The 27,463-nt window shown below is 39.7% G+C and overlaps 1 protein-coding gene and 1 long non-coding RNA gene across 5 annotated transcripts in view; one reads left to right on the top strand and one right to left on the bottom strand.

Annotated features, from left to right (window-relative positions):
* Nucleotides 1-21,502, top strand: part of LOC133383226 (uncharacterized) — a 63,114-nt gene extending 41,612 nt beyond the window's left edge. The window contains exons 2-3 of the long non-coding RNA XR_009762217.1: nucleotides 18,622-18,709; nucleotides 20,345-21,502. This is a non-coding gene — a long non-coding RNA (uncharacterized LOC133383226). The remainder of the gene's footprint in view (nucleotides 1-18,621; nucleotides 18,710-20,344) is intronic.
* SOBP (sine oculis binding protein homolog) overlaps nucleotides 1-27,463 on the bottom strand; it is a 262,570-nt gene that overhangs the window by 167,318 nt on the left and 67,789 nt on the right. For all 4 annotated transcript variants that reach the window (XM_061623522.1, XM_061623525.1, XM_061623523.1 and 1 more), the window contains exon 4: nucleotides 22,132-22,283. In XM_061623522.1, the coding sequence (XP_061479506.1) occupies nucleotides 22,132-22,283 (152 nt within the window). The remainder of the gene's footprint in view (nucleotides 1-22,131; nucleotides 22,284-27,463) is intronic.

Here is a 27,463-nt window from a genome sequence, read left to right as displayed (position 1 = left end):
TAGCTGAACTTACATGGCAAGCCAACTAATGTTTTACAATGAAGTACTTTTTAAATTCAAAATAGCATTTGAGGCTATAGACCCATATCCAACAGTACAGCCTTCACATTTCACTCTTATGATAAAGCCATGCTGATGCTAAAAATGACTGACTTCTATAAGGAAGAGTTGTAACTTAGTGGTAGTGCACATGTTTTACATTCAAAGGATGATATGCTTAATCCCTGACATATCCAGGTGGGGCTGGGAAAGTCTGTCTGAAACCCTGGGAAGCCACTGCCAGCCAGCAGACAACATTATACTACATTCCTCATTACTCCTGTACATGGTTAGCTTTGTAATCCTGAAACAAAAATCCTGTATGTTATTATTTCCCCACAGTACAAAATTAGCAAAAGAGACTGGCTTACTTTTAAGTACTTTTTGAGTTTATGGCAGAGAAAAGATTCAATGGCTACTATTTGCAAACGTAATGAAATGTAAGCCATATGTAAGATCTGGGGTTAGGGCAGAGTAGCTCTACATAATATTGCAATGTTAATTTGTGTCACTGGCCACACAGTAAGAAGTCTTGTGTTTTAAATAATTAGGTAGGGCATTGTATATAAAAGACTCTGAAAAACTGCACATATTTTATACAAATGGTAAGTATTTCTGTTCCTAAACTCTCATTGTAATCCTTATCTCTATCATAATATCGTCCTTGATAGGGGAAGAAAAAAATTGAGGAAGGGACTATAGAGCTTGGAGAGGAACAACTTCCATGATAACGTACAAGAAAGAAACAGCAGTACATCAGAATTAATTTTCTGTTCTTAAATGATGTGTCTGTTCTTTTTTTTAAAAAAAAATGAACATTTGGGGACTCAGAACCGTACAGTCTCTGATCTGAAAACCTATTCCACAAAGTGTTCTGGTGACTCATTCAGTAGGAAATTCCACTCTACACATTTCAAAGGTAATTTGGGTTCATGGTTTGCATATTACAGAGCTGGGCCCTGGCAGAAATTGTTTTTATTAATCTCCTGCAACTTCTTCCCGCTTATCCTTCTACACTTAACTTGTATCTTATCCCTTCCCTCAAATTACCACTTTCTCTCACCCCTCCTATTACATTCACTTCAGTTGATTATATTATTATTATTAACAACTTTTTTCTTTGTCTTCAAAACTTTTGCTAGCCCTTTCCCCTCTGAGGATGGAGACCAGGGCCAGCTCTAAAGGGCGGCCAGGTGGGGCCCTGGCCGAGGCCCCTGCAGCACACAGGGGCCCCTGAAGGGCCCCTTGTTACGGCGGGAGAGTAGTGCTTCCCTTCCGTGGCAGGCTCCCTGCCATGGATCACAGGGAGGGAACTACCTGCCTGCTCGCTCGCTCACCCGCACCCGCTTGCACCCGTCCACTCACCACTTGCCTCGCTTGCCCTCCCCCTGCTCATTCGCTCACTCACTCGCCTGCTGTCCCATGGGTCCCTTGTTTTGTGGGGGAGTATCCCTCCCCTTCCATGGCAGCCTGCCACAGATAGCAGGGATGGAGCTGCCCATCCACTCACTGGCCCACCCACGCCTGCTCACTTGCCCGCCATCCTGAGGGCCCCTCATTATGGTGGGGGAATAGCGCTCTCTTTAGCTGCCACTGTCCACCCACTCGCCAGCCCACCAGCCCTCTCGCTCCCTCCCTCACCCTCCACCCCCACTGGCTCCCTCGCTTGCCTATCCCGCTCCTCTGCCTGCCTGGTAGGTGGGGTGTACGTGTGTGTGTGCGTGTGTGCACCAGAGCCCAGGGCAGGCTGGTGCCCAAGGACCCCGGCATGCCTGTGGCCGGCCCTGATGGAGATGTCCCCTCCCTGCCCTGCCTTCTGCATCAGTCCAACTGAAAGGCCAGGATTTCCTCTCAAGCTGTTGTTAGATTCTTAAACTGATCCTCAGTTTGTGCATGAACTTCCTTATTCTTCACAGGTCAACACTGGCCAGAAAAATGCTTTCTTAGTAAAAACTGCAAACATGTTATGCTACCACTATGTAATGGCACACAGACATTCCCAATGACCTAACAAAACAAACTATTTTTCAACAGACACAAATGGAGAAGTCTTCTCCTTAAGCCCACATAACAAAGTCTGTGAGGAAAAACAAAATGCAGAAAATTTCCTGTAAAAATTCCAGTCTCGCTCATCAAACATTTACCTTATTACTTATCCTTTCCATTCCAAATTCAGCAAGGACAATCCACAAGCCTTCCTCTTCTACACTAACAAGTTCCAAAATAATCTTTTGAACCATTCCCTAACTATAAGCCAAATAACCTACTGCCCCTACTCCAATTTCTTGTTATAGTGATGGAATAAAATCCAGCCAATTCACCCTTAACATAACTGTGGTCTTATAATACCATCTTCTGCTTGATTCTCGTTACAATGCTTGAAATGTTAACTATGGCTACCAAGGCACTGTTTAAATTCAGAAATGGTGTATGGCTTCTTTAATCTCTGTGAACTGGATACATTCATAGTGATGTCTGAATATGGACTAAGCTTTCTCTGGAAAAGAAAAGCCTCCATTTCTGAGAAACCTTCAATTGTAGCTTCTGTATAAGCAAACAAAAGCTTATAAAATAAGGAAAATGTCCTTAGGCAATACAAAACAGCTCCCCCGGACTCATATTTTTCTAGTGGAAACAGTTAGCAAATTGTTTTACACTTTTAAAAAAATAAACATCACTATTAACAAAAGAATTAAAGACCAATTGTAACATTCTATAACCTGTGTGAACATTCTATAACCTGTGTGATGACAGCAACATTAAGCATTGATATAGTGCTGTAAAATGTTCAAAGTGTCGTGCTGGTCATATACTACCTCCAGTATTAAAGACGGTGTGCCTCTGAGTACCAGTTGCTGGGTGACGACAGAGGGAGAGAGCTCTCATCTTCCCATATGCATCTGGTTGGCTGCTGTAGGAAACAGGATGCTGAACTGGATAGTCCTTTGGTCTTCTCCAGTAAGGCTTTTCTTATGTTACCCAAATAATCTTTAGAGTCAAGGAATTCCGTAGTAACCAAGATAACATTTGTAAGCTTTTTTACATAATAATTTGTGTTTTAGCTAATATTATTTGAACTCATTAACATTTAGCTATTTGTTAATTGGATTCCCTATAAAATAATTCAGAAGTATGCTGAAAATGGAAATGGACTGCCTTCAAGTCGATTCTGAGTTATGGTGACCCTATGAACAGGCTTTTCATGGTAAGCGGTATTCAGAGATGGTTTATCATTGCCTTCCTCTGAGGCTGAGAGGCAGTGACTGGCCCAAGGTCACTCAGTGAGATTCATGGCTGTGTGGGGATTCGAACCCTGGTCTCCCAGATCATAGTCCAACCACTACACCACACTAGCTACAGGTAGTTTAAATTATTTCTTTTTATTGTATTTTAAAAGATGAATGGAAACTGTGAAAAAATGGTTTTTGACCAACAAAACGTGATCAACATAACATGTGACAATTCACTGACAGACACTCACAAATAATTTCCTCCAAAGCAAGACTCCGCATATGACACTTTACTATGCATTCACAAGTTGCAGGTCAGCATCCACGTGGGATGCCCACGGGGAATTGGCTACAGCAATACCCTAATGATTTGTTTCTTTTCAACCCAATGATTTTTCAGAGCTTGGAAAAGTTACTTTTTTGAACTACAACTCCCATCAGCCCCAGCCAGCATGGCCACTGGATTGGGCTGATGGGAGTTGTAGTTCAAAAAAGTAACTTTTCCGTGATTTTTAATCATCATTTGCAGGGAAGACAAATGTAACAGAAACTTTCATTTTCTAAGAAGAGGATTTTGTATTAATGATCAAACACATTTTTATAACAAATTTTGTTTTCACAACAATTTTTTGCTAATACGTTAACAATGTTGTCCACTGACACAGGTACCTCAGTGGTACTTTTGTTATGCTCTTTCTTTCAGGATAATCACATTTCCCATAGAGACATTATTCCTTGTATTTGTGGTGATTATTTTAAATTATGTGAAAAATGAATGTGTGTTCAAGACTGCCTTCAACCCTCTACAGGGCTGTATTGTTTCCTGAGGCCTTCAGTTCCTGAGGTGAATTTTTGTATCTCTAGATAACCCCACTATTCAGCCCAGCTAGGGAGAGCCAATCAGGACAGGCCTGCCTCCTTAATACATCTGAGGGGAAGCTGGTAGAAACTTCTACATGCTTAATCGAAATGGGAGGTCTAGTAGAAAAATATTAATTCTACACTTTTCTAAGCTGAAGTTTACTGGCAATTAATCTAAAATGTTATATAATTACTAAATACATTAACATATCTTTCTTCTAAAAGCAATAATGTATGCCTACCCTCCCTTTACTGGACTGGTCTTTCAGACTGTAAGCTTCTTGAGGAAAAAGGCCTGTCTCTTTTTGTAATAATATAGTAATTATTAAATTCTCAAAGAAAGAATTATGACAATCCTAAAAAGCTATTTAAATGACACAAATGACAACACATTTATGTTATGCAAGTTGCACATTGTGGTGTTATGTTGATCACAAGAATTGTTCTATGTAAAATACACTTCAGGTAATATCATCACATTTTCTTAATGTCAACAACCTCAAAGAAGAGAATAAGGTTGTGAATTATAATTTTTTATTTTCATTTGTTGAGGGAGGGTGTGTGTTTTTGTGACCAACCTAACACACTTACTTATCCAACATAACTTATTGTCCTAAGCTCATCTGATATTGTTTGTAACATAAAATGTCTTCCCAGCTTTCCAAATGAGAAAGCAAAACTATCAATACAATAAAGGGTCATTAACCTATTGTCTCTTTTCTTGGAGAGGTCTTTAACTGAAGATTAGGAGGGGAAATAGAGACATTCAGAGCCATTACTATCAATCAGCCTTAATCCTCGGTGCACACTTAACGTGGAGTAAGTCCTCTTGAACTCAGTAAAATTTACTTCTGAGTAAAACATGCATAGGATCAGGCTGTAGCACAACCAGTCTAACATCTCAACTCTCACAAAGAGGCAGGGGACAGAAAAGGCCTTTGTGAATTTAATCGCTGGAATTGTACGAAGAAATGAAGAGGAAGCAAACAAAATGTCAGAAGTTATTGTGTACTTTGTGTGTGTGTGTTTAAATAAATGAGCAGTGAAACTCACAAAGGGGCTCCCTAATTCTCCACGAGTACAAAAATTGTTGGCACATGCCAAGGGAAATTCTGGAGTGAATATGAGACGAGAATGAGATCACACATATGCTTAAACATCTTTCTAGGAATCTTGGCACACAGTGAGGCTCACCGACAATGTTCTAATTGAACATTATGCCCTGAGAAAAATCATTTAAAATGCTGTAACAAAGCATCCTAAAGAAATACAGTATTTCTTTTTTAGTCACTGTGGAAACTAAACTGATGTACAACTGTCTTCTGTGTGCTTGATTTTTTCCTACAAAATGAGATAGCATGTTGTTATCTTCCCAGTGAGAGTTGACTCAGCAAATTCACATTAAATTACAATATAACCAGATATAAAATATAGTGGTGAACATTTTTAGATGTGAATGTGATGACTTCATCTCTGTGTTTGTCTGTAAACAAAACCTGTTACCGACCATAGTTGGGTTGTTATTTAAACTAGTTTAGGGACCTACACATGATGGTGGTAGGCAGCATGTCTGCCCCAATCATTTCTAAAACAAGGAGTGGGATGTGATATAAAGAGCCAAAGACTGGGAATTACTGCTGGTCCCTCCCACCCATCTTTCTCTCTGCAGCCCCTCCCAGAGGCTTTTCTCTCCGGCAGGCTCATTTCTGGAACCGAAATTCTGCTGGGAGAAAAAGAACTTCAGGGAATTTATTTATTTATCCATCCTGCGTTTCCTTCAAGGAACTCAAAAGTGGTATACCTGGTTCTCTTCTCCCTATTTTATCCTCACAACAACTCTGTGAGGTAGGTTAGACTGAGACAATGACTGGCCCAAAGTCATCCGCTGTGCTTCATGGCTTTGTGGGGATATGAGCCCTAGTCTCCCAGGCAGAGCTTGGAAAAGTTACTTTTTTAAACTACAACTCCTATCAGCCCCAGCCAGCATGGCCACTGGATTGGGCTGATGGGAGTGATAGTTCAAAAAAGTAACTTTTCCAAGCTCTGCTCCCAGGTCATAATCCAACACCCTAACCATTACACAACACTGGGATAGCCTAGGTAATAAAGGTGGGCAGGACATGGGGTTAGTGTCCCTACCCATGTACCCCTTTTGTGCTCTCTCTCTCTCTCTCACACACACACACACACACACACAGAGCTTTACATGTCATTTGGGCAGATATGTATTTCAAATTAGCCAGTCACTGGACCTTAGTGGATTCTTCTGACCAATTTGTTTCTACCACATGCACAATTGCTGGAAGGAGATAGTCTGATCTTAAGTTGTAATTAGCATATTCATCTCTATTGCGCCAATTATTCCAGAATGCAACATGGCTGATGTAATACAATATAATGGTTATAATTAAAAAGGAACATGCCTTTTAATAGCATTGGATACCTGCTAATCATCTGGACAATGGGAATTTGATTCCAGTTTAGGGTATTAAATGGCAGCAGATGGACAATAAAGTCTCTAATAAGCATGCATATGCTGATGAGCATTCCAGTCTGCCAGTTACTTCCATTAAGGTTATATTGGTGGCATCAGTCAGTCCCCAAAATGTTGCATTTTGTGTTGAATTAATTGCTAGGAAGGAAATTTTGATAAATTAATGAAAAATTAGTTACAGTGCCGTTATTGTTGCTGAGACATTAGCAAAGACAGGTGTCATGAAATTGTAACATGGTTCAAAATGGTTTTTGCAACATGGCTCAGATGCAGAGAATTGTGGGGATTTCATCTTGGGAGGAGATGGGCCTCTGTTTGAGTGGAAAACGTTTAAGTTTCATTTCAGCTGCTGTTAATTAAGAGCTGGAGAAGCAGCACCTGGTTATCTCTGTTATCTGTTGAGAGCCTGGTACTCAAGGTCAAGCAGGCCTGAGAAGAGTTGAGATCAGGAAGGGAGGGGGACCTGCTAGGCGCAAAAAGTGAAGAAGCTTTGGGGAAATTACTTCATTAGAGAGCCTCCTGATTGGCTGAATCACTGTGAACTGTTGCTATGGCTTTTCTTTAAGTATAGGGAGTGAAACCGATAGCCCTTGTTCCCCTGGGTCCATCTAGACGGGTGATTACCTGTGTGGGGTTCCACTACCTTCACTACCCTACTTATGCCTCTCTGAGGAGAGGTGAGATTTGCAACAACTACCTCTTCAAATAAGTAAAATAGGTCAGTTAGTTTTGTTATTTTTGGTTGTGCCTGAATTCTCCTATATGTCTTACCTGAACCCCTGGTTGGGTGTGGGTTTTAAGGAATTGTTTTGTTGCTATTAATTGTGCACTTATATTTTTATTAATAAATATACTTCTTATTTACCTTTGTGTGTTCACTGAGCGAGAATAACCTTGGTCCTGGATCTGGCACCTTGACCACTGACCACAAACTACCAAGAGTGTGTTTGGCTGTACCTGAGGGCTTCTGGACACGGAGTTCCTGTTTGGCTCTTGTCTTTAGAAATCTTTGGTGGACCTACATCTGGGCTCTGGGTTTCCCCTGACTCGGAGTGTGAATCAGTAGAAGGGGTGGTGGCAGTCTATCTTCTACCTTGCAGGGTTGGTGTTGGTTTGCACAGCCTTGGCAAGGGGAATTGGGTTCCGGAACAATTACCCAGGGTGGGGAATTGGGTCCAAAGCATGTGCCTGGCACCTGTGGGTTGACCGAGACCATGACAACAGGAAACAGCAGATTTACTCTACAACTGTGATCCCAGAATTCTCTGTTTAATGGCAGTCCTGTAATACAATTTTCAGAAAACTGAGGTCACTTCCAGATGACTTGTTTATTGAATATTCATCCTGATTTTCTTGCACAAAATTTGCAGGGAGATTAGACAACAGTGACTATTTAGTAAGCATTCATTCTCATGAATTTGTGGGGATATTATATGATGTTGCATCAAGCAAGTGCTGTCCCACACTTTTCAGTGCATTTTCCTGTCATTTTCCTTCTAGCAAAAAGTCCAGTTTTGAGAAGAAATTGGTTTGTTGCACAGGAGCACCAAATTAAATTTAATTGCACAATCTGAATTTGCTGGTACGTGATTGAATTCCACCCGAAAATAGCAGCCTTCTGGAAATACTCCAGTTCTGAGGAATCAGGAACTTTGTTTTATTGCAAGCTCAACTTTTTCTTTTTCACTTAGTTTCTGAACCATTGCAATTGTCCTTTAGCTTTGGCCCCCAAGAATGAATTCAAATTAATTAATAGGTAATTAAAGCCAAATGAGAACAGAACTACATGTTTTTAAGTTCAGCATTGAGATAGCAGTTTGGATACTATAGCTGACTAGAAATGAACAGCCTTCAGATGTTGCAAGGGTATGGCACTGTTGAGGGTCTAATGCTGTTCAATTAGCATCCTCTTTTATCAACCTGTATTCACAAATGCACAGCTATTACTGGGGGAGAGGACAAAAAGCACCACAGGTCTCCAGTTTTCTAGCCACACAAGGAAACTGACCCTGAAAAGGATACCCCCTGGAACTTCTGACCAGTTGTGGGAAGTGGGAAGCATAAAACAATATTCTTGTCATGAAGACAGACACCAGAATCTGCTTGCGTATCTGTATGCAAATTGACACAGCTACTGGTGTTCACGGATGTTCTGAGGTTCAACATGGAAAATACATATGCCAATAACCTGGTTATTGTCTACTGATTTAAACAGGCTACTGATGAAAAAGGTATCTCAGTTTGAAATTAAGCCTAATGTGAATTGTGTGGATGAATCCAAACATATTATCTTCCCATGGATCCTTAAGCTTTGCAAACAACAATTATATATGTTTACATTCCTGACATTTTGGTCATTTACAGTAGGTAGGGACATGCCTCAAATTTAAAGTACCGTATATTCCGGCGTATAAGATGACTTTTTAACCCTGGAAAATCTTCTCCAAAGTCGGGGGTCGTCTTATACGCCGGGTGTCGTCTTATTAGGGTTGCTATATTGCCCGGATAGCTGGGTTTTACCCGGATTCTAAGCATGCCACCTGGCGCCCGGCTAGCCCCTTAGGTGGCCCGGATTCTCAGCTTTCATTTAAAAAAAAAATTAAGTTTCTAGGTGGTGCGGTTCTCGAGATATATATAAAAACGTCAGGCACCCCCCCGGTTAAATCTTTTTTTAAACTACTGTATAGCACTTCGTAGCTTTAACCCCGCCCGTTCAGGATTTCAGCCAATCAGTGAAGTGTTTGTTTGGTGGCAGTGTCTGCAAAACTTCATTGCGAGGCCAAAAAATGATGGTTTCCCCTCCTGTTTATCTGAAAATCTCATAAATTGGGTAGGTATATACATTTCAGTTTTTCCCCCTGTTGTGTGTAGGAGTCAGATCCTGGGCAGTGTTTTGAAAACCTTCCCAATAGTTGCTTTTGGGGGTAAAAACAGTGCTAATCCCATATATCCATAGTAAATCCTATTGAATTCAGTAGGACTTACTTTTGAGTAGACATGATTATGAATGTGCTGAAAATCAATGGGACTTTGGAGTGAATGTAAAAAAGAATTGTGTTTGTGTTCTCTTTCTGCCCCCCCCCCCCAGTCCTATTTTAAAGCAAGTAGGCAGGGCTTACTTAGGTATTGCAGTTTTTATTCTGTAGGAAACCAATACTGATTTTTTAAAAACTAATACTGATTTTTCTGCAATGACCAATTGGTTTGACAATAAACTATTCTATGGGCTGTATGTATTTATACATCTGCAGTGTGTGCGTGTGTGTATGGAGTCTTTCCAACACCCCTGTGAGGTAGGGTTGGAAACCAAGGCAGCTCACAACAAGAAATGAAGCCATTTAAAATCCAATAACCATAAAAACAAGTATAAACAGTTGCAAAACAGTGTAAAGTGGCATGATTTGGAATTTTGGGTTGTGTGAATGAAGTTGCTTATCACTTGAGGTTGCATTTCTGTCCCTGTTTGAGTAAGCCCCATTGAATACGCTGGGACTTGCTTCTGAATAAATAAATTTAGGATTGCACTATAAATATCTTTACAGTTTGTGTAAATAATAAATATTTTGATAGTTATGCTTATATAAATATTTCTTCATTTATCATATTTTTGGTTTTTGGTTAGGAATCCTGACTGGTTGTGAGATGCTTAGTTTTTTGCCTTATAGGAATCTTGTTGTGGTTGGTATGGTATTACATTTAGGAAAGTGTTACTGCCTTCTGTATTTTTTTTTCCTATTTGCATTTCACGTATCTTTAACCTCACTCCGTTACAGCCATAGAAGCAACAGCAGCATATGCAAGATAATTAACTCCCATTAGTGATAAGAACAAGAATTTATCATTATTATTTCAATTAAAACAAGAGGCTTATCAATACTTTGAAGAGGACCAGATATTTATTTTCTTTCTGAGCCCAGGACTGGGTCTTTCATGATGCCCGGTGTGTGTGTGGGGGGGGGGAGCAGGAGAGTAGTCAATAAGACAGACATCCTGGCATTGATAATTGAATTAGCAAGTTATGTGTGGGGTTGTTGTACACTTCCAGGCTCAGATTCATTTTGAGTATGGAGGTGGAACCTGTGTAGATATGGTTATCAAAGGGAGAAGAAATTTTGAGTTAAGCAAAGCTCTGCTTTTATAAAACCTAAGAAACATACAGTACTTTGAATGTCTGAGTGCCTGCACCAGTGGAATACTGGAGGAACTTGTAAAATTTGCTGCAACAGTATTTAGAACTGAGCATGTGGTGTGAAAGACTCCTTTTCCTAACATTTTGGCTTGTTTTTCTCTGATTGTGTATTTTTATTGTTTTTACTATATTTGTAAGCTGTGCTGAGCTCTGTTTTTAACAGCAAAAGGGCAGGATATAAATTCTCTTAATCAATCAATAAATACTCCATAGTGTTGGAAACTAGAGTCTAGGCATTTAATGTTGCTTTTTAAAAAAAGATTTCTCACATCTTTCCCCAGTTTTGGGTGGTAATTCCTAGGCACAAAAACAAAACAACTGGACAATCCAAATATTACGTAATATTTATAAGTTTATAAGTGACAGTTTTCCTGCTAAGTACCTGCATGTCATAAGCAGGGGTAGTCTTATACGGCGAGTATATCCCAAACTCTATATTTTAACTGGAAAAGTTGGGGGTCGCCTTATACGCCCAGTCGTCTTATACGCCGGAATATACGGTACTCCTTATTGAACCTTGCTTGCCATCTCCACTTTTTAACAAAATTACATTTGTGATCAAATGTATTTTCAACAACACAAGAAATCAGGAAAAGAATCTGTAGTGTTGCTGGTAAATGTCTGGTTTGTACTGCTTATGCTCTGAAACTTGCAGTCTAGTATAAGAGACAATATCTTATCCAAGAACAGAGAGGAAGACTGCTCAGATGTAAATACATTTGTTTTTGTCATTCTAATGGACCTACCTGAGAGATCATGTAAGCAATGAAAAACCTCAGCCTAGAAGCTTCTACGAGATAATCAGCTAGAAACACAGAAGAATGTGGAAAATGGAAATGGACCGTTTTCAAGTCGATTCCAACTTATGGTGACCCTATAAATAGGGTTTTCATAGTAAGCAGTATTCAGAGGTAGTTTACCATTGCCTTCCTCTGAGGCTAAGAGGCAGTGAATAGCCCAAGGTCACCCAGTGAGCTTCATGGTTATGTGGTGGGGACTTGAACCCTGGTCTCCCAGGTTGTAATCCAACACTTTAACCACTACACCACACTGGGTCTCTGAAAAATATGAGGTTTTATTTAACAGATAGGACTTAAATAGCAGGGAAATCATTTGTTAGAGAAGATACACACAGATTCACTGGACACAGCCAGGCAGAAAGAGCTTGGGGAAGAATCCTGGATTTTTGTCTGGACAAAACCACCTTGGATATTCTGAAACCCATTCTGCAGACATGATCTAAAGAAGTTACTTTAGACTTTGTTACCAACATAAACAGCCCTGTTCTACTGAAGATTTAGGGGGAAACCTAGTGCAGGAAAAGTGAATATATTTGAATCTTTGCACAGACTATGTAAGACAGGCAAATAGTTCACACCCCAATAATAAGTGCCACATTGAATGCTTTTAAGCGGCTCCTGCAAAGTAGGCATAATGTCTTGGTTCATACATAATGTCAAGCCAGGGTTTGGTGACAGAAGAATATGCCTTGTGTACAGGAATTTCCCCTACATCCTCCTTTTGTAAATCTTGCTTCAATTAGTTACTTCCTCTTTTGTGGAAACCACAGGTTGTCATTACATCAGAGACTTGTTTGTGCTTCCCCACCAAACAAAAATTGCAAGCCATGGTTTGAAGCTAGTTTGCAAACCTGGTTTGGCCACTGAGTGCAAATCATAATTTTCAGTTTAGAAATAACATCAAATTAGGGTTTCTGCAAAAGGCAGTAGCAACTAATTGAGCTTGTAAGGGGAGGAGGGGAGGTGAAGAAAGAAGTGCAAGGCAAGGAGGAAGGGAAGCAGGATCAGGATGCATGTGAGAATGAGGCTTGTTCTCATACTTCCAAATTATGATTTGGAATAACAAATGAACCAGTCTAGTAGGTAAACTGTCCTTCTTTAGGATGCAGTCTAAAACAATCTACTGCTGAAGTCCTGTTGAAATAAATGGGAGTTCACTTATACAGGAAACAGAGAGGATTGTGCTCTATCCTGTCATGTATTTCGTCCATAAGCCTTGAAAAGCATCCTTCAGTCTTTGAAAGAAATGGACTGCCTTCAAGTCAATCCTGACTTATGGCGACCCTATAAATATGGTTTTCGTGGTAAGCAGTATTCAGAGGTGGTTTCCCATTGCCTTCCTCTGAGGCTGAGAGTCAGTGACTGGCCCAAGGTCACCCAGTTAGTTAAGTCAAAACCATGCTATGTAAAACACCATTCCTAGAAGAAACAAGTTGCTTGCTTTTAAATTATACTTCCACAAAATTTGTAAAGGCAATTCCATGCGAAGTAGGCTGAGCATCCATACTGCTGTGACCTTTCCCAATACCTAATTAAAACAGAATGAAACTATAAGAAATATATTGATTTCTGCTCTGCATGTTCTGTTGTATTTGAAAAGCTTATTTTAAAAAACAAATCCACAAGAAAAACAGAGCTAACCCTTCAGCTTTTTACAGTAAGGTGAATGAGCGAGAGCTAAAATTTCCCAGATGTTTGTGAAAGAAAACTTTCAGGTTTCCATTTTTTTAAAAAAAAACTGCAGTCAACTGTTGGAGGCCAGCAGAAGCGAAGTCGGCTGAGGAGGAGCTGGCAGAAGGGGCTGCCACAACCAGCTGCACTCAGTCTTGTGGAGGAGAAGATGCTGGCTGTGCCAGCAGGGCACAGTGGATACAGTTTCATGTTTCATGAAAATGCATGCTTCCTTCTGTCACCCCTTTTCCCAGTGTACTGACTGCCGCGATGGAGGGCTGCAGGAGGGAACTGAATGGCACCTGAATATCACACAAGTCCCCCCCCTTGGCCCATCCTTTGATACCCCCGCCCAGGAATGCCCCTTTTGCTGGCCTTCCACTGGCTTCTGCTAGCTCCCTTTACACTGGGATGGGCTTCTTCAGTGGATCTCCAATTGAGCAGGTTGAGCAGGGATGAGGGCCTTATGCCAGCATAGCCTGCCTAAGCTGGGGTCCAGCCGGCTCAGCTGGAAGTCCACCATATTCAACTCACCTCAGCCCAGTATAAATATCAGTTGGATTGTGCCCTTAGGCTATAGATTTAAGCATGAGAATTCTTCTCTAGCAATTTCAGCATTATCCTGAACAATTATGTATTTTAACTCCAAGTCTTATATGTGTATATATCTCCTTATTAATCATATGGCAATGAACTCTAATTAGAAAAGGATTCCTCAAAACAGATTGCTATGCATCATTATATCATTATCTATTTCAGAATTTGCTTGTTATGCAACTGAAATCAAAGCAGATTATACTATGCAATATAATTTGATACATCATATATTAATAATGTTCAAGATGTCATTTTGTTTGCACATACTAACTTCAGTTGTTCAATAGTAAACATATGCATAGGACACAGTATGAGTCTAACATAAATATTCCAGCCCAAAATTATTTTGAAATATTTGCACACATTTAGCTTTGTTTCTCCACTTTCAAACCTTTTCAGTTCAAACCTTTTCCACATTTATGAAGGCTACAATTTCTGAAAATTAAACTGAATCCCCACACAATCCCAGAGTAAGAATGGAAGCTGTTAATAAAAGCATCAAAATGAAATTGTGAGAGTTGACTAGTATGTAATGCAATGGAAGTGTCATCATAATACAGCATTCTACAGATCTTCTAAAAGTCAGATTCTGCTGTGTCTAGTTGCTTAAAATAATGATGATGATAATTAATAAAATTTATATCCCACCCTTCCTCCCAGTAGGACCCCAAGGCAGCAAACAAAAACATTAAAAACACTCTAAAACATCTTAAAAACAGACTTTAATATATTAAAACAAAACATATTTAAAAACATCTTTTTAAAAACACCTTTTAAAAATCATTAAAAGCAATTCCAAGACAGACACAGACTGGGATAAGGTATCTATTTAAAAGGCTTGTTGAAAGTGGAAGGTCTTCAGTAGGTGCTGAAAAGAGAACACAGATGGTGCCTGTCTAATATTTAAGGACAAGGAATTCCAAAGGGCATGTACCTACACTAAAGGTCCAGTTCCTGTGTTGTGCGGAACAGACCTCCTGATAAGATGGTATCTGCAGGAGGCCATCACCTGCAGAGCGTGGTGATTGATTGGGTATATAAGGGATAAGACGGTCTTTCAGGTATCCTGGTCCCAAACTGTGCAGGGCTTTGTCCACCAAAACTAGAACCTTGAACTTGGACTGGTAGCTACTGGGCAGCCAGTGCAATTCTTTCAGCAGCGGAGTGACATGTTGGCGATAGCCTGACCCAGTGAGCAGTCACACCACTGCAAACCAATGGGTCCAGGGTGGGCTTTTTCAGGAGCGCTTGGATCACCGCCTGTTTCAGGGCAGCTGCAACCACTCCATCCCACAATGATGCACTGACCACACCCTGGATCCACTTGGTCAACCCCCCGGCAAGCTTTAATAAGCCAAGAAGGGCAAGGATTGAGAGGACACGCTGGCCATATCAATGCAAGCACCTTGTCTACGTCATCAGGCCGCATCAACTGAAACCATTCCCAAGAAGTTGCAGCAGATGTTGCATCACACACATCATTGGGGACTACAGTAGATGTGGATGGGGCATCAAGACTACTGTGGAGGCAAGCAACTTTACCCTCAAAGTGCCTTGCACACAATTCACAGTGGGCCTCTGAACGGTCTAAAACTCCATTTCCTGGAGTTGATGTCAACAGACCCCTGACAATACAGAAAAGCTCCAGTGGACGGCTACTTGAGGATGTGATGGAGGCAGAGAAGTGGGCCTTGTTCGCTGCCCTCACCACTACACAGCAGGCATGGTTATGATGTTTTATTCATGCCAGATCAGCCTCACAGCATGTCTTTCACCACTTGCGCTTTAGCCATCGTCCGGCCTGTTTCATTGCTCTTAGCTCACTGGTGTACCAAGGTGCAAACCAGGCTCCACAATGCTGGAGAGGGCACTCAGGGGCAACCATGTCAAGAGCCCGACGCGCCTTGCTGTTCCGCAGCGTGACAAGGGCTTCAACAGGGTCACCTGCTCTATCTACTGGGAACTCCCTCAGGGCATTCAGGAATCCAGTGGATTCCATTAGTCTCCAGGGGCAGACCATCTTAATCTATCCACCACCACTGTAGGGGAGGATCAGAGCCATACGTCTAAACTTCACCAGGAAGTGGTGAATGGCTTTGGAATATGCCAGGGTATTAAGACAACTGCAAATCATAGCTTCATATCCTGGATCCTCCAAAGCCAGTAACCATAGTTTCCCAGTTCAGATAAAATGGGAAATGGAAGACTTCCTGGTCTGAGATGTCTGCATAACCAAAAGGCTCATTCATATATTGGCTTATTAAGCTGAGATATGATCACTGAATGCATAGTGTAAATTAACTAAATACTTATATTCTTAACCAAAGTATTCACAAACTTTTAGGAATAGTGGGGAAGCCACCTGTCAGCTATGCTTTAATTTGGATTCCTGGAGGCATTCAAGAGGCAGCTGGACAGCCACCTGTCGGGTATGCTTTAATTTGGACTTCTGCATTGAGCAGGGGGTTGGACTCAATGGCCTTATAGGCCCCTTCCAACTTTACAATTCTATGATTCTACCATTTGTGTATAAAGATAAGAATGGTTTAACTATTGTATGTTCAAAGTCCCACTGATTTCAATGAGAGAAAACTAAGCATGTTTTTAGCTCTCCCATGAGAATTAATGGGAATTGGGTTGTACTCTGTTCTTTTTTTCTTGCATATATATGTGGCTTCATTAGTATGCAGCATGTGTGCTTGTGATATTAGAAGTGCTTCAAAACAAATTCCAGGCAGTTGTCACAAATAATCTGACTCAAATGAATATTTGTAAAAAAATGTATGTATCTATATATCTATAGATACATCACACATCTTGCAGCAGGTTATAAAAATGTAAATGGAGATTAAATTCTGATGGATCACAAAACACCTGGTAATAAGAGATTTATCATTTCTTCCTTTTTATTTTTGAAGCACTAATGAGTATCCATTCTTTACTATTTTTTTCAGACTAGGCTAAGTGCTTATTGCTGCAATTCTTTGTCAGGGTAGGAAAGGGAAGTCTGCCTAGCACAATCCATTAGGAAATCCAAGCTATAAATGAAATGACCACAAACGCCTATCAGTTAGCAGAAATGCAGCAGCTGTACATATTTATTGTAACATAACACTATATTGTTGCAAAGATGTGCTATTTAAAACATGCATAAGGCAGGTGAAACGTGACCATATTACTCCTCTGTTTGAAAAATGAGAAGGTGTAGAGTGGCATAACCTCAAATACATAAACAAACATTAGACTAATGGAGAAGACAGGTACACAACCAATCTGATAGTAACAGTTCAAAGATCACTGGTTAAACGTGAAACTTTTGCAGCCTTGCAACTTTGATCTCATACTATATTTTTTCAAGATGCTGTTCTAGCAGCCAGGGGAAAAAACACAGTAAGAAATATAAGGGGTTACTTAAGCTTTGTTGCACTTCCCTAAAATGAAGAGCAGAAGGAAAAATGTCTGAGCATTACACCCTGCTCTTTATCATATGTGCAGATTGAAAGCACCAAATATCATTTTGCTCCCAGAAACACCAATAAAGCCATGCAATCCAATAAAACAAATGCAACCAAAGAAGAAATTACATTTCCTTATGTGATTAAAACAAGTTTAACTAATCTTAGCTAAAATCCTGACACCACTAATTCCCAAATAATCCTGAAGTAATTTCACTTCAGTAGGACCTAATTTAGGCTAATTCAACACATGCACCTGGATTTTAGTCAGATCATTTGCATGTCCCATTTCATTTTAACCCTTTGTGGTGGGGGCACATGGGGATTTTGGAACAAGTTCTGGTTTTCATATGGATTCAATTTGTGTGTCGCAATAGCCATGAAAAATTTAAGATTGTGGCTGTAATCCTACGTACACATAAGAAATAAACCCCACTGACACAGTGGGACTAAATATCCAAGTAAGCATGCAAAGGATTGTGGTGTAAAAGGGATTCAGGCATAAGGCAGGTACTTTAAGGAATGCAGAAGTTTGCTCAAGTTGAATTGACATAGTCTAATGGCATACAATAACTTCCAGATCACTATATGCCCTATTGACCATGTAGAAATCAAAAGCTCAGATTGGTTGAATGGTGCCAATAGAAGAACTGAATTTCAACATTTGCGGAAATGGAAAATCTCAGTATGAAGAGATGGGAAACTGGTGGCCCTCCAAATGCGTACTAGCTCCAATTTCCATCAGCACCAGCCAGAATAACCAATGGTCAGGGACTATGAGACTTGTAGTCTAACATCTGGAGAGTCATGGGTACCCATCCCTCATATAAAGTTTCCATTCTGGAAGCATTAACATTCAGTTTCCATTTTTTCATATTGTCAGTTTATGGGAATCTGACAGGAATCATGATGGGAATATTTCCCCAAAGGTTAAAAAATTGTGAATAAGCTTTGTCATAGCAGCCCAGCAACAGTGCAACATAACTATCATTGTGTTTTAGCAGTCTCTTATATTGCTCTATGCCACGTCTTTGTTTTCTAAGTTTTAAGAATATTTCATACATTGGACAGCATCAAACTTGGATTTGTCACTATATATGAAGCCATCATCAGTTCTCAGTTCTCAGAGGGGTAGCTCTGTTAGTGCCACAAAAGAATCCTAGGTATATATCTGAAATCTGTGAAGAGACCCTTAATGTGGTTATCCAATTTATCTAGTTTAGTGAAAGCCGTGTCTCTGTTGGAGTCAAACTACAACTGACAGATATATATTAAATCCTGATAGGATTGTTTTTTCAACGGAAAATCAGCTTCAGAAGGGGTGATTTGGAACAGAGAACTCTCTACTTCTCCATTACCACTATCCCTACCAGGTACCCCTCCTCCCCACTCTTCCCGAAGTTTGGGGATTTTTAATAAAGTTTTTAAAATGTTGTATTCAGTTTGTAGGTTGTCCTAATATTCCACACAAATGTGCCCATGAATATGATGAATCATCTTTTCCGGTTCCTTTGGACTCAGCATGTTGAGTCCTGGTCACACTTTTTCTTAGAATGCCAGTAAATGGATACAAGATTGCAGCTTGAATACTTCTTGCACATATAGAAAAGCAATTATATGGAAGTGTAGGCAATTTTGACCTATATGTTTGTTAGAATTCAGATACTTTAAAAGTTCTGAACACAAAGATTATAATCAAGCACAGGTCTAAGCTTTGGATTGTGCAACTCTGCTTTGGATTGTGATCAGTCTCTCTGTAATTTGTGTGCTAGAAAAGACTGAAATGTGTGTGATTTTATTCTTATGTATTCTTGAAAAAAATTACAAAACAGTAGGATTATGTTAGATAAATTAGGAAAGTATGGAAAGAATAAATGAAGTTACTATTACTTAAAACTAATAAATTTAGCATTTTGAAAGGCAGCCTAAATTCCTCATCAAATAACCCATTTCTGAACCTTAATGTTTATTTTGTATTATGTTTCTATATTACCTTATTTTTGTAAATCATTGTTTACCATGTGACCATTGTACAATGTGAAGGGAGCTATAATGTGTATGTATTATATATATATATATATATATATATATATATATATATATATATATATATATATAAATATTACCCATCTTAAACAATAAGTAGTTCCCATAAGAAAATGTTGTTTTAATTTGGACATATTTCCTGTGCACAGTGTTCAGGTCTGGTGTCAGGGATCATTGCCAACCTAACCCTGCTGACCTATTGGGGCCATAGCCTGGTGCCAGGTGTTTCTGCTGTTCTTGCCACCATCAGAGCCCTGGCACTCTTGCTGTTTTCTGCTGCCACTACTAATCACCAATCTTAAATCCCTCCCCCCATCCCAATTCTTCTGGTGTGTGGTGGTGGCGGAATTATTGAGTGCTTAGGTCTGAACTGCAGCACACAGTCACCATGCTAGGTTAACCAAAATGCAATGTTCAACCCAGCATCAACATCAGATTCGGTATCACATTTTGAGTAATCTAACATGGCTAGTAGTTGCCACCAATTTGAGCAGAGCAAAGACAATACAATAGCAGTAGCTGCCTACCTCAGAAATATGTCTGATCTGGGTCGAGGTGAGTGACTGGTAGTGGTGGTAGTGCACAGGGGGAGCTGCAACACACAACTGCACTAGGTGGGGTCCCAGATTGGTACTGGGTGAGGTCAAGATGGAGCACCATGCCAAGGGCCCAGTGAAGTCTGGCTTTAGGCCTCATTTAAAACCAACCATCTGATGGGCAATGTGAAAGCAAACCAAACGACAATGACCATTTTAAAGCAGCCCTCTTCTGATACACCCTATATAAATCTGCCTGTTTCTGCTCCTTCATTCTAGAAGGTTTAAACAGCCTTCAAAATAAAAACAAAATTTAATATTTACAAACATTTAATGAAAAAACTGAGAACTAGTGGAAAGTATTCGTTCCACAGCAAATTTAACCTCTTATTTGTTTCATTTTGCTTTGTTTTGCCAAACTTATAGTGTGGAGGAAGACACTGCTGGGTCAAGGAACATGTTCATAAACAGACTGTGTGTATGCGGTTCCTGTGACTGGATCCCTGGATGCAAAGATGAATGAAAGTTCCCAATTTCCTTGAAACACTTTGCCTATAGACATCAGTACTGACCCATCCTGTCTTTCTTAAGCATCTCTTGAAGATTTGTTTCCTTACTGAAGCCTCTGATATCTGATTTTCTCCTCCTCTTCTTCTATTATCTTCATTTCTCTTTCCCATCCTTTTGTGGCCCTGTTCAGCTGTAAACCTGCAGCAGGATTTTTTTTATGTTTCTACTTTTGTACAGTGCCTAGATTTTTGGGCAATATTCAGCAACCCATCGTGTCAGTAGAAGGATTATCACTAGCGTGACAGAACTTCCCTCCCTTCAGGAGACATGCAGGGGAGGGAGGGAGGGGGGGAAATTCCATTGTGCAAGCAGAAATCCTTGTGGTAATAGAACAACTTTTTTAGTGCTCCTTTGAATACAATCCATTATTTTTTGTTTGTATTTACATTTTGATTGTTTTATTCTTTCTCTCTTATTCTGGGAGTATGACTGAAGGGTGGAATAAAACTTGTAACAATAACACTAAATAAATCAGTAAATATTATTTCTTAAAGATTTGGGGTGATATCCAAAGTTAGTTATACATAGAGTATACCTACTGAAATCAATGGACTTAAGTTGCTTAAGAAATCAATGGATTGATTTCAATGGGTTTATTCTAGGGTGACTGTCTTAGTTAAATATCACCCTTGCTTTTCCCACATCCATCACTACCAGTCAACTTTCTATGAAAGTTCTGAGAGACCTTCCACTATAAATATGGTAAGAATGTAGAAACACACAACAATGCTTACATTTTGTACAAAAATTCAATTTCATGAAATTTTGTTACAATACTAATTATTAAAAATAAAATGAGTGGTGCCTCAAATATCCATTAAGTACTCTGCAAAAAAAAAACAAACTACCACTGTATCATTAACTAAATCTGAAATATCATTGGAAGGAAATGCATTTGTATATCATTTTATTTCAAAAACATGTTCTTAGCTTCTGGCTGTTTGTAAACTAAAGCAATTTTAACCATTTTTCTTCATAAATCATGTTACTCTTATTGTCTGACTTCTTTTGAAATTGACTCCTAGACTAGTTATGGTGTTTTAGATACTGCTAACACCACAAAAATAATAAACTGAAATGTCTGAAATGTTTGGTAGTATGCAGAAATTAATTAAAGAGAGAGAAAGAGAGAGAGCAACAGAGGATCCATTGGAGTCAATGGAAAGAATTCAAGTCACCTACAAATGACTTTGAATCAGCCCTTTAATCACCATTCTAATCCTGCTGTCAGCTGTAGCAAGTGACACTTTCACTAATGTTATCTAGATAAGGAGAAACATCTAAGTGAGATTTGTATTCCTGCTGCTTTCCTGCATAGATTTTAAGATTCCTCTGCTTTTAACAATAATCCTTACAAAACTGTGACTCCAATAAGGATTCTTGTGGCTCTTATTTTTATAGCACACTATTAATATTCTAATTTGCTTTACAAACACATGACTTTACATAATGCAAGTACAACCAGCTGATAAAAACTCATGAAATAGGGTATGTTTTAATAAACACTTTGATAGAAGTGGTGCATGGGTAAGAGGAGGGGAGGGGGGAGAATGGGAAGACATAAGGCTTTCAAACATTAAAATGCCACCCAAGGTATTGCGTAGAATCAGGGTCTGTGTTATATCGCACTCTGATTCTCTTACCTTGTTCCTCTTGAAGTATGCTCTTCGGCAAGCTGCAAAGCACTTCTCACTACAGAAACATTTTACTTCACTCCCCATACTTAGAGAATAGCGCTTGATTCCCACTTTCTGGCACCAGGCACACATTATTTGTACATTTGACACATCATCTTCTGCAACAAAAAGACAAGAAGAGTATTTATACAAGAATGAGCATCCTGTCAAACATCCACACGCTACATCTCAAACATATATTTCAGTCAATTTTCTTGTATCTACTTCTCTGTAAGCAATTGATGTGTGCATGTATATGTTTGTCTGCCTGTTCCTAAAGCAGCTGGTAGCAGGCTGCCTCATTCTTCAGCTGTCTGGAAATGATTATCAGTTCCATAAATGATCCGATGCATTGCCAGTCCCAGAATTCTTAGCATTTTAAAGAAAACACTGAACTTTAATTTATTAAAATCAGTAACTATAACTAAATAACACTGTAATATTCCCATTACATATAACTCAAGACAGCTGAATCAACATTATCTCTTATGAAACACTTATGAAACTCAGGAACACTGCTCATGTGACTAATTTGGGTAGGTTGTCTCCCTCTCGCACACATGCATGCACACACATGGATTAATTCTTCACTTCCAGCATTCCAACCTTCCCCTTCACAATTCTGCTATCCCACAGTTGGAGAACCTCTGGCCTCGGGGGCCAATCATGGCCCTTCCTGGGGTCCCATTTGGGCCCTGAGGCATTTGCCCCAAACCACATCACCTGCCCATCAGCTGACATCACTAGTGACATCAACTGATGGTTGGGAGGACAGGGCTTAATTCTGCATTGGCTGTGTGTTCCTGTTCCCAGAAGGGAACAAGATCATGCAACGAAAGCAGCAGGATTTATTCGCGGCTCATCAGCTGAATGCACAGCCCTGTGCAAAAGGGCCCTTTGAAGCAGCCCTTGCAAGCTACTTCAAAGAGGCTTTTGCAAAGGCTTTAAGACAGCTCCTCTGCTCCCATTTGCTCAAATAGGAACACAGGGGCTGTATTAAAGTCTTTTTCCAAGTCTCCATGAACGTTCCTTTTAAGTCTCCAACTCAGAAGAGGCTTTTGCAAGTATCTCCCATCTCCCCTGTTCAGTCTCCCATCTCAGAAAGGAAAGGTTGGGGAAACATGGATAAGGGTTTAGCAAATCTCCTCCTTTTCCCTTTCCCAATCTTAGAGACTTAAATGTGAAGCACAAGGGATTTTGACAGGTGGACAATCCTGTCCATCTATTGATCATGTGACATCATGACACCATGTGATTGCTAGGTGGGTGACCATGCCCACCTGTCAAATTTGGTCTGCAAGGTAGATCCTGATAAAGATCTGGCCCATGGAGGCAAAAAGGTTCCTCATCCCTGTGCTATCCACAGCCCACTGAACGGCTGTTTAATGGGCTATAACCCACAAATTACATACAAAGCAGTGGAGGAGGGTGACGCAGACACCTGTGCAGGCAGCATGGAATACCTCCAAGAGTTTCATGCATTTCACAAGCCACAAGTTATCCACATGAACTCTAAAACAATACTTGTTCTTATGAATTCTTATACATAATTAAGTCCTATTGAGTTCAATAGGCTTTATCCCCCAATATCATTGCTGTATAACGATGTAATATACTGAAATCACAATAAAATGTATGGATGTATTCATTTATTTAATGGAATTATACCTGACCATACCCTGCATCCTACAGATTTAATTAGCATGCAACACATTTCCCATGGACTTCCAATCTTCATGGACTGCAATTTTCATACAAAAACATTATGCATGATCCCTTTTTCCCGTTCCCTTTTCATAAGCATCCTAGATAGAGAATTGTTCAAATCTTTCCATAACACCATTTTCTGTCAGTTTGCTTCAAAGTTTCTAATTCAAGAGAATAATAAAATGCATAATCTTTGTGCATAAAACACAAACTCATATGGCTTTTAAAAATGAAGAGCCTGATTAAATAAAAAAAAGCTCATTGTCAACATCATGTAACTTTTACCGATAAACATAAATCACAACACAATTTGGGAGTGGAAAAAAATGCTATTAAACTAGCAATATTTATTCTGTTAAAATGAATCAAATATGGCACATAATTTTGAGGTATGGCAGTTGGAGAAAGGAGCCAAATTAGTACAAATTAGTTAGCTGATAATTCTGCAGAATTATGACAGTGTTGCTACACAACAAATCCTTTACAGGAGAATGGGACGGCTTTATGACAGATTATCTGAACCTTGAATTGTCCACAGTACATGGACTGCAAACAGGCTTCATAATTAGTCTTTGGGGCATCTTTACAGCAATCAAACAATGAGTATCAGGATGGTAAATGTTGTGGCAAACTGAGTTTGAAAACACAAGTTTGGGTTCCAAATGCTGCTTTCTTTGCCACTGACCTGTTATATTGCTTTATCCAAGTTGTTCAGTATCAACTCCACCATACAATGAAATTAAAGCTGCAGTCCCATACTCACTTACCTGAGAGTACATTACATTGAACGTAATGGTACTTCTGAGTAAACAGATATAGGATTGCACTGTAAAGTTACTTTGCATACATGTCATAAACATGCCTTGCCACATAAGAACACATCCAGGGAGCCCTAACTCTATGGATTCATTGTACTGTTTCAACAAAATTCAGGTCTTAGTTCATACCTTGCTTCACCCTACAAACTCATTGATAGGGATTGATACAGGGCCACCATAATTGGTGCAACCCGAAATGTAGTTGCTAGTTCAGAGGTGGGGAACCTCTGGCCCCCAGGCCTCCCCATTTGGCCCACCAGGATGTTTGGGGCAAACTCATGTCATACATGTGGGGCAGGTAAGGGCAGGGCTTAGCCAAAAGGGGCTTTGCAGGCATTGCCAATTGGCAACACCCGTGAAACCCCCTTGTACAGCTTCCAAAGCAATCAACAACCTGCTCATTTTCAGCAGCTTCTGAAGTGCTGCACAAAGTGGTCAGTCATGTTCAGTTCATGTACCTGAACCCAGCACTAAGCAGGCTGATGTGAGGGAAGGTCAATCCTGTCTGATTCAGGCACAGGGATCTCTGTTGTACACCCCAACCCAGCACTCAGGATGGAAACCCCTATAGAAATGGATCAGGAAAGGGTTTGCATTGAATCCTAACAAACTGAGCAGGAACCCCAGGGGAGTTAGATTCTACTGTTTGCCTGGGTTTGAAGTTCTGAAATTGAGATTTCAAAGCACTTTGCAGGTAGTAAGATGCTGATAAAATAGAGTTATTTCCCTTCATTTAACCAACTGTTTCAATACAAGCTCCTTTCTGAGTCATGATTTCTGACTTTGGGGCTTCAAAGTGCCAAACTGCCTGACGTCATTGTGACATTTATTTATTATTGCATTTGTATACCGCCCCATAGCCAAAGCTCTCTGGGCAGTTTACAACAATTAAAAACATTAAAAACAAATATACAAATTTAAAAACACATTTTTAAAAAGCAATTTAAAAACACATGCTAGAATGCCTAGGAGAAGATGAAAGTCTTGACCTGGCACTGAAAAGATAACAGTGCTGGTGCCAGGCGCATCTCGTCACAAACATCATTCCATAATTTGGGGCCACATGAGATGATTGACATATGGGCAGTTCCCACAAGCCCTACAGACCAGCTGTAACAGACATTCACTTTTTGATCTGTTTCACCTTACTGAATTCACCAGGAACAAGACACATACACAATACATAAGAACTTTTCAGGGTCCTCTTCCACCTACAACATACATTTGTTTTGTACTGAGAAAAGAAGGGTGACAAACACCCTTTGTTAGATAAGAAAACAGAGATGAAGTCAAGTGATATCTGTCACTTGGAAAAAGTGCAGGCAACAGGATCTAAATAAGAGTTTGTTCATTTTATTGATTGCCTGTCCATAATTTGCAACAGAATCCTATATATAGAATTCCAGATATCTAATAGGATGTTTCCCTCACAGTAGAGTAACCCTGAGAGGTTGCATACATCATTAATAAATAGACATGTCCTATACAATTAATAATAACGTGATTCTAATGTATGTAGGTCTTGTTTGCACAACATACCTAGCCATAATTAACATTAACCATTGTAAACATTATCCATAGTTTATAAACCTTGGTTGATGAGAAGGAATCTCACAGACAAACAGTTTAACCACATTTCATTAGACAGCTGACCTTATCTGAGTTAATGGCATCACCTATCACTCTGTCATTAGCAGGAAGGGATACATTTTACCTCACACCACACAGCCAAACAATACTTCTACTTTTTGCTATTCAGGCACTAGGCAAACCTTAACCCCCTCCTCCACGTATCTTTATGCCTTCAAAAGACTACTGCTGTGGGCTGCTCCCTTAACCTGTTACTATATTTTTTTAGGATAAACTCCACTACCACCATTTGTTACAGTTACCACCTTTGTATATATAGAGTCAACGCTTATACTTCTTATAATGTTGGCCAAGAACCAGGCATGTTTTATAAACCTAAAAGGTTTATTTAACCAAGGATATGAACAAACAAGAATACTTTTCACTCAGTATGTGGTTATAACCTCAAGCATGTGGTTACAAATTGTTGTTCTACTTTTCTTAGAAAGTACACTCATTAAGTTCCTCAAATACTATAAGTAAAACCCTGCCTCTCTACCCACTCCAACTTCCAACCCTCTGCTCTAAGCCCAGTTTCAAGCCGTATCTCTATCAAGTCTGTAGCCCATCTCTCAACTGTCATCTGAAATGGAAATGGACTGCCTTCAAGTCGATTCCAACTTATGGTGACCCTATGAATAGGGTTTTCATGGTAAGCAGTATTCAAAGGAGGTTTACCATTGACTTCCTCTGAGGCTGAGAGGCAGTGACTGGCCCAAGGTCACCCAGTGAGCTTCATGGCTATGTGGGGATTTGAACCCTGGTCGCCCAGGTTGTAACACCTTAACCACTACACCACACTGACTCTCCAACTGTCATCTACTCAAAATATAAACCAAACATCCCCCATACTCTCAACCAATCAAATACAGCATTCATTAATATTTCATCTCACTCACTCCCCATCCCATCGCTAATTACCTGAGGGCCTTTGGCCAAAAGGTGGGGTATAAATAAATTTAATAATAATAATAATAATAATAATAATAATAATAATAATAATAATAATAATAATAATAATACTTACCATACACAGCCTAATACTAACCTCTACCATAAATATTACAATGTATGTACACTGAGACATCACACCTTTCTCTGACAATATGTTACTACATCAGCAGTAGCACCCACCCACTTGCTAT

The sequence above is a fragment of the Rhineura floridana genome, chromosome 4, assembly GCF_030035675.1.
Source record: "Rhineura floridana isolate rRhiFlo1 chromosome 4, rRhiFlo1.hap2, whole genome shotgun sequence".
In the NCBI taxonomy this organism is placed as follows: Eukaryota; Metazoa; Chordata; class Lepidosauria; order Squamata; family Rhineuridae; genus Rhineura; species Rhineura floridana.
This window is presented reverse-complemented; position numbering and strand designations above follow the sequence as displayed.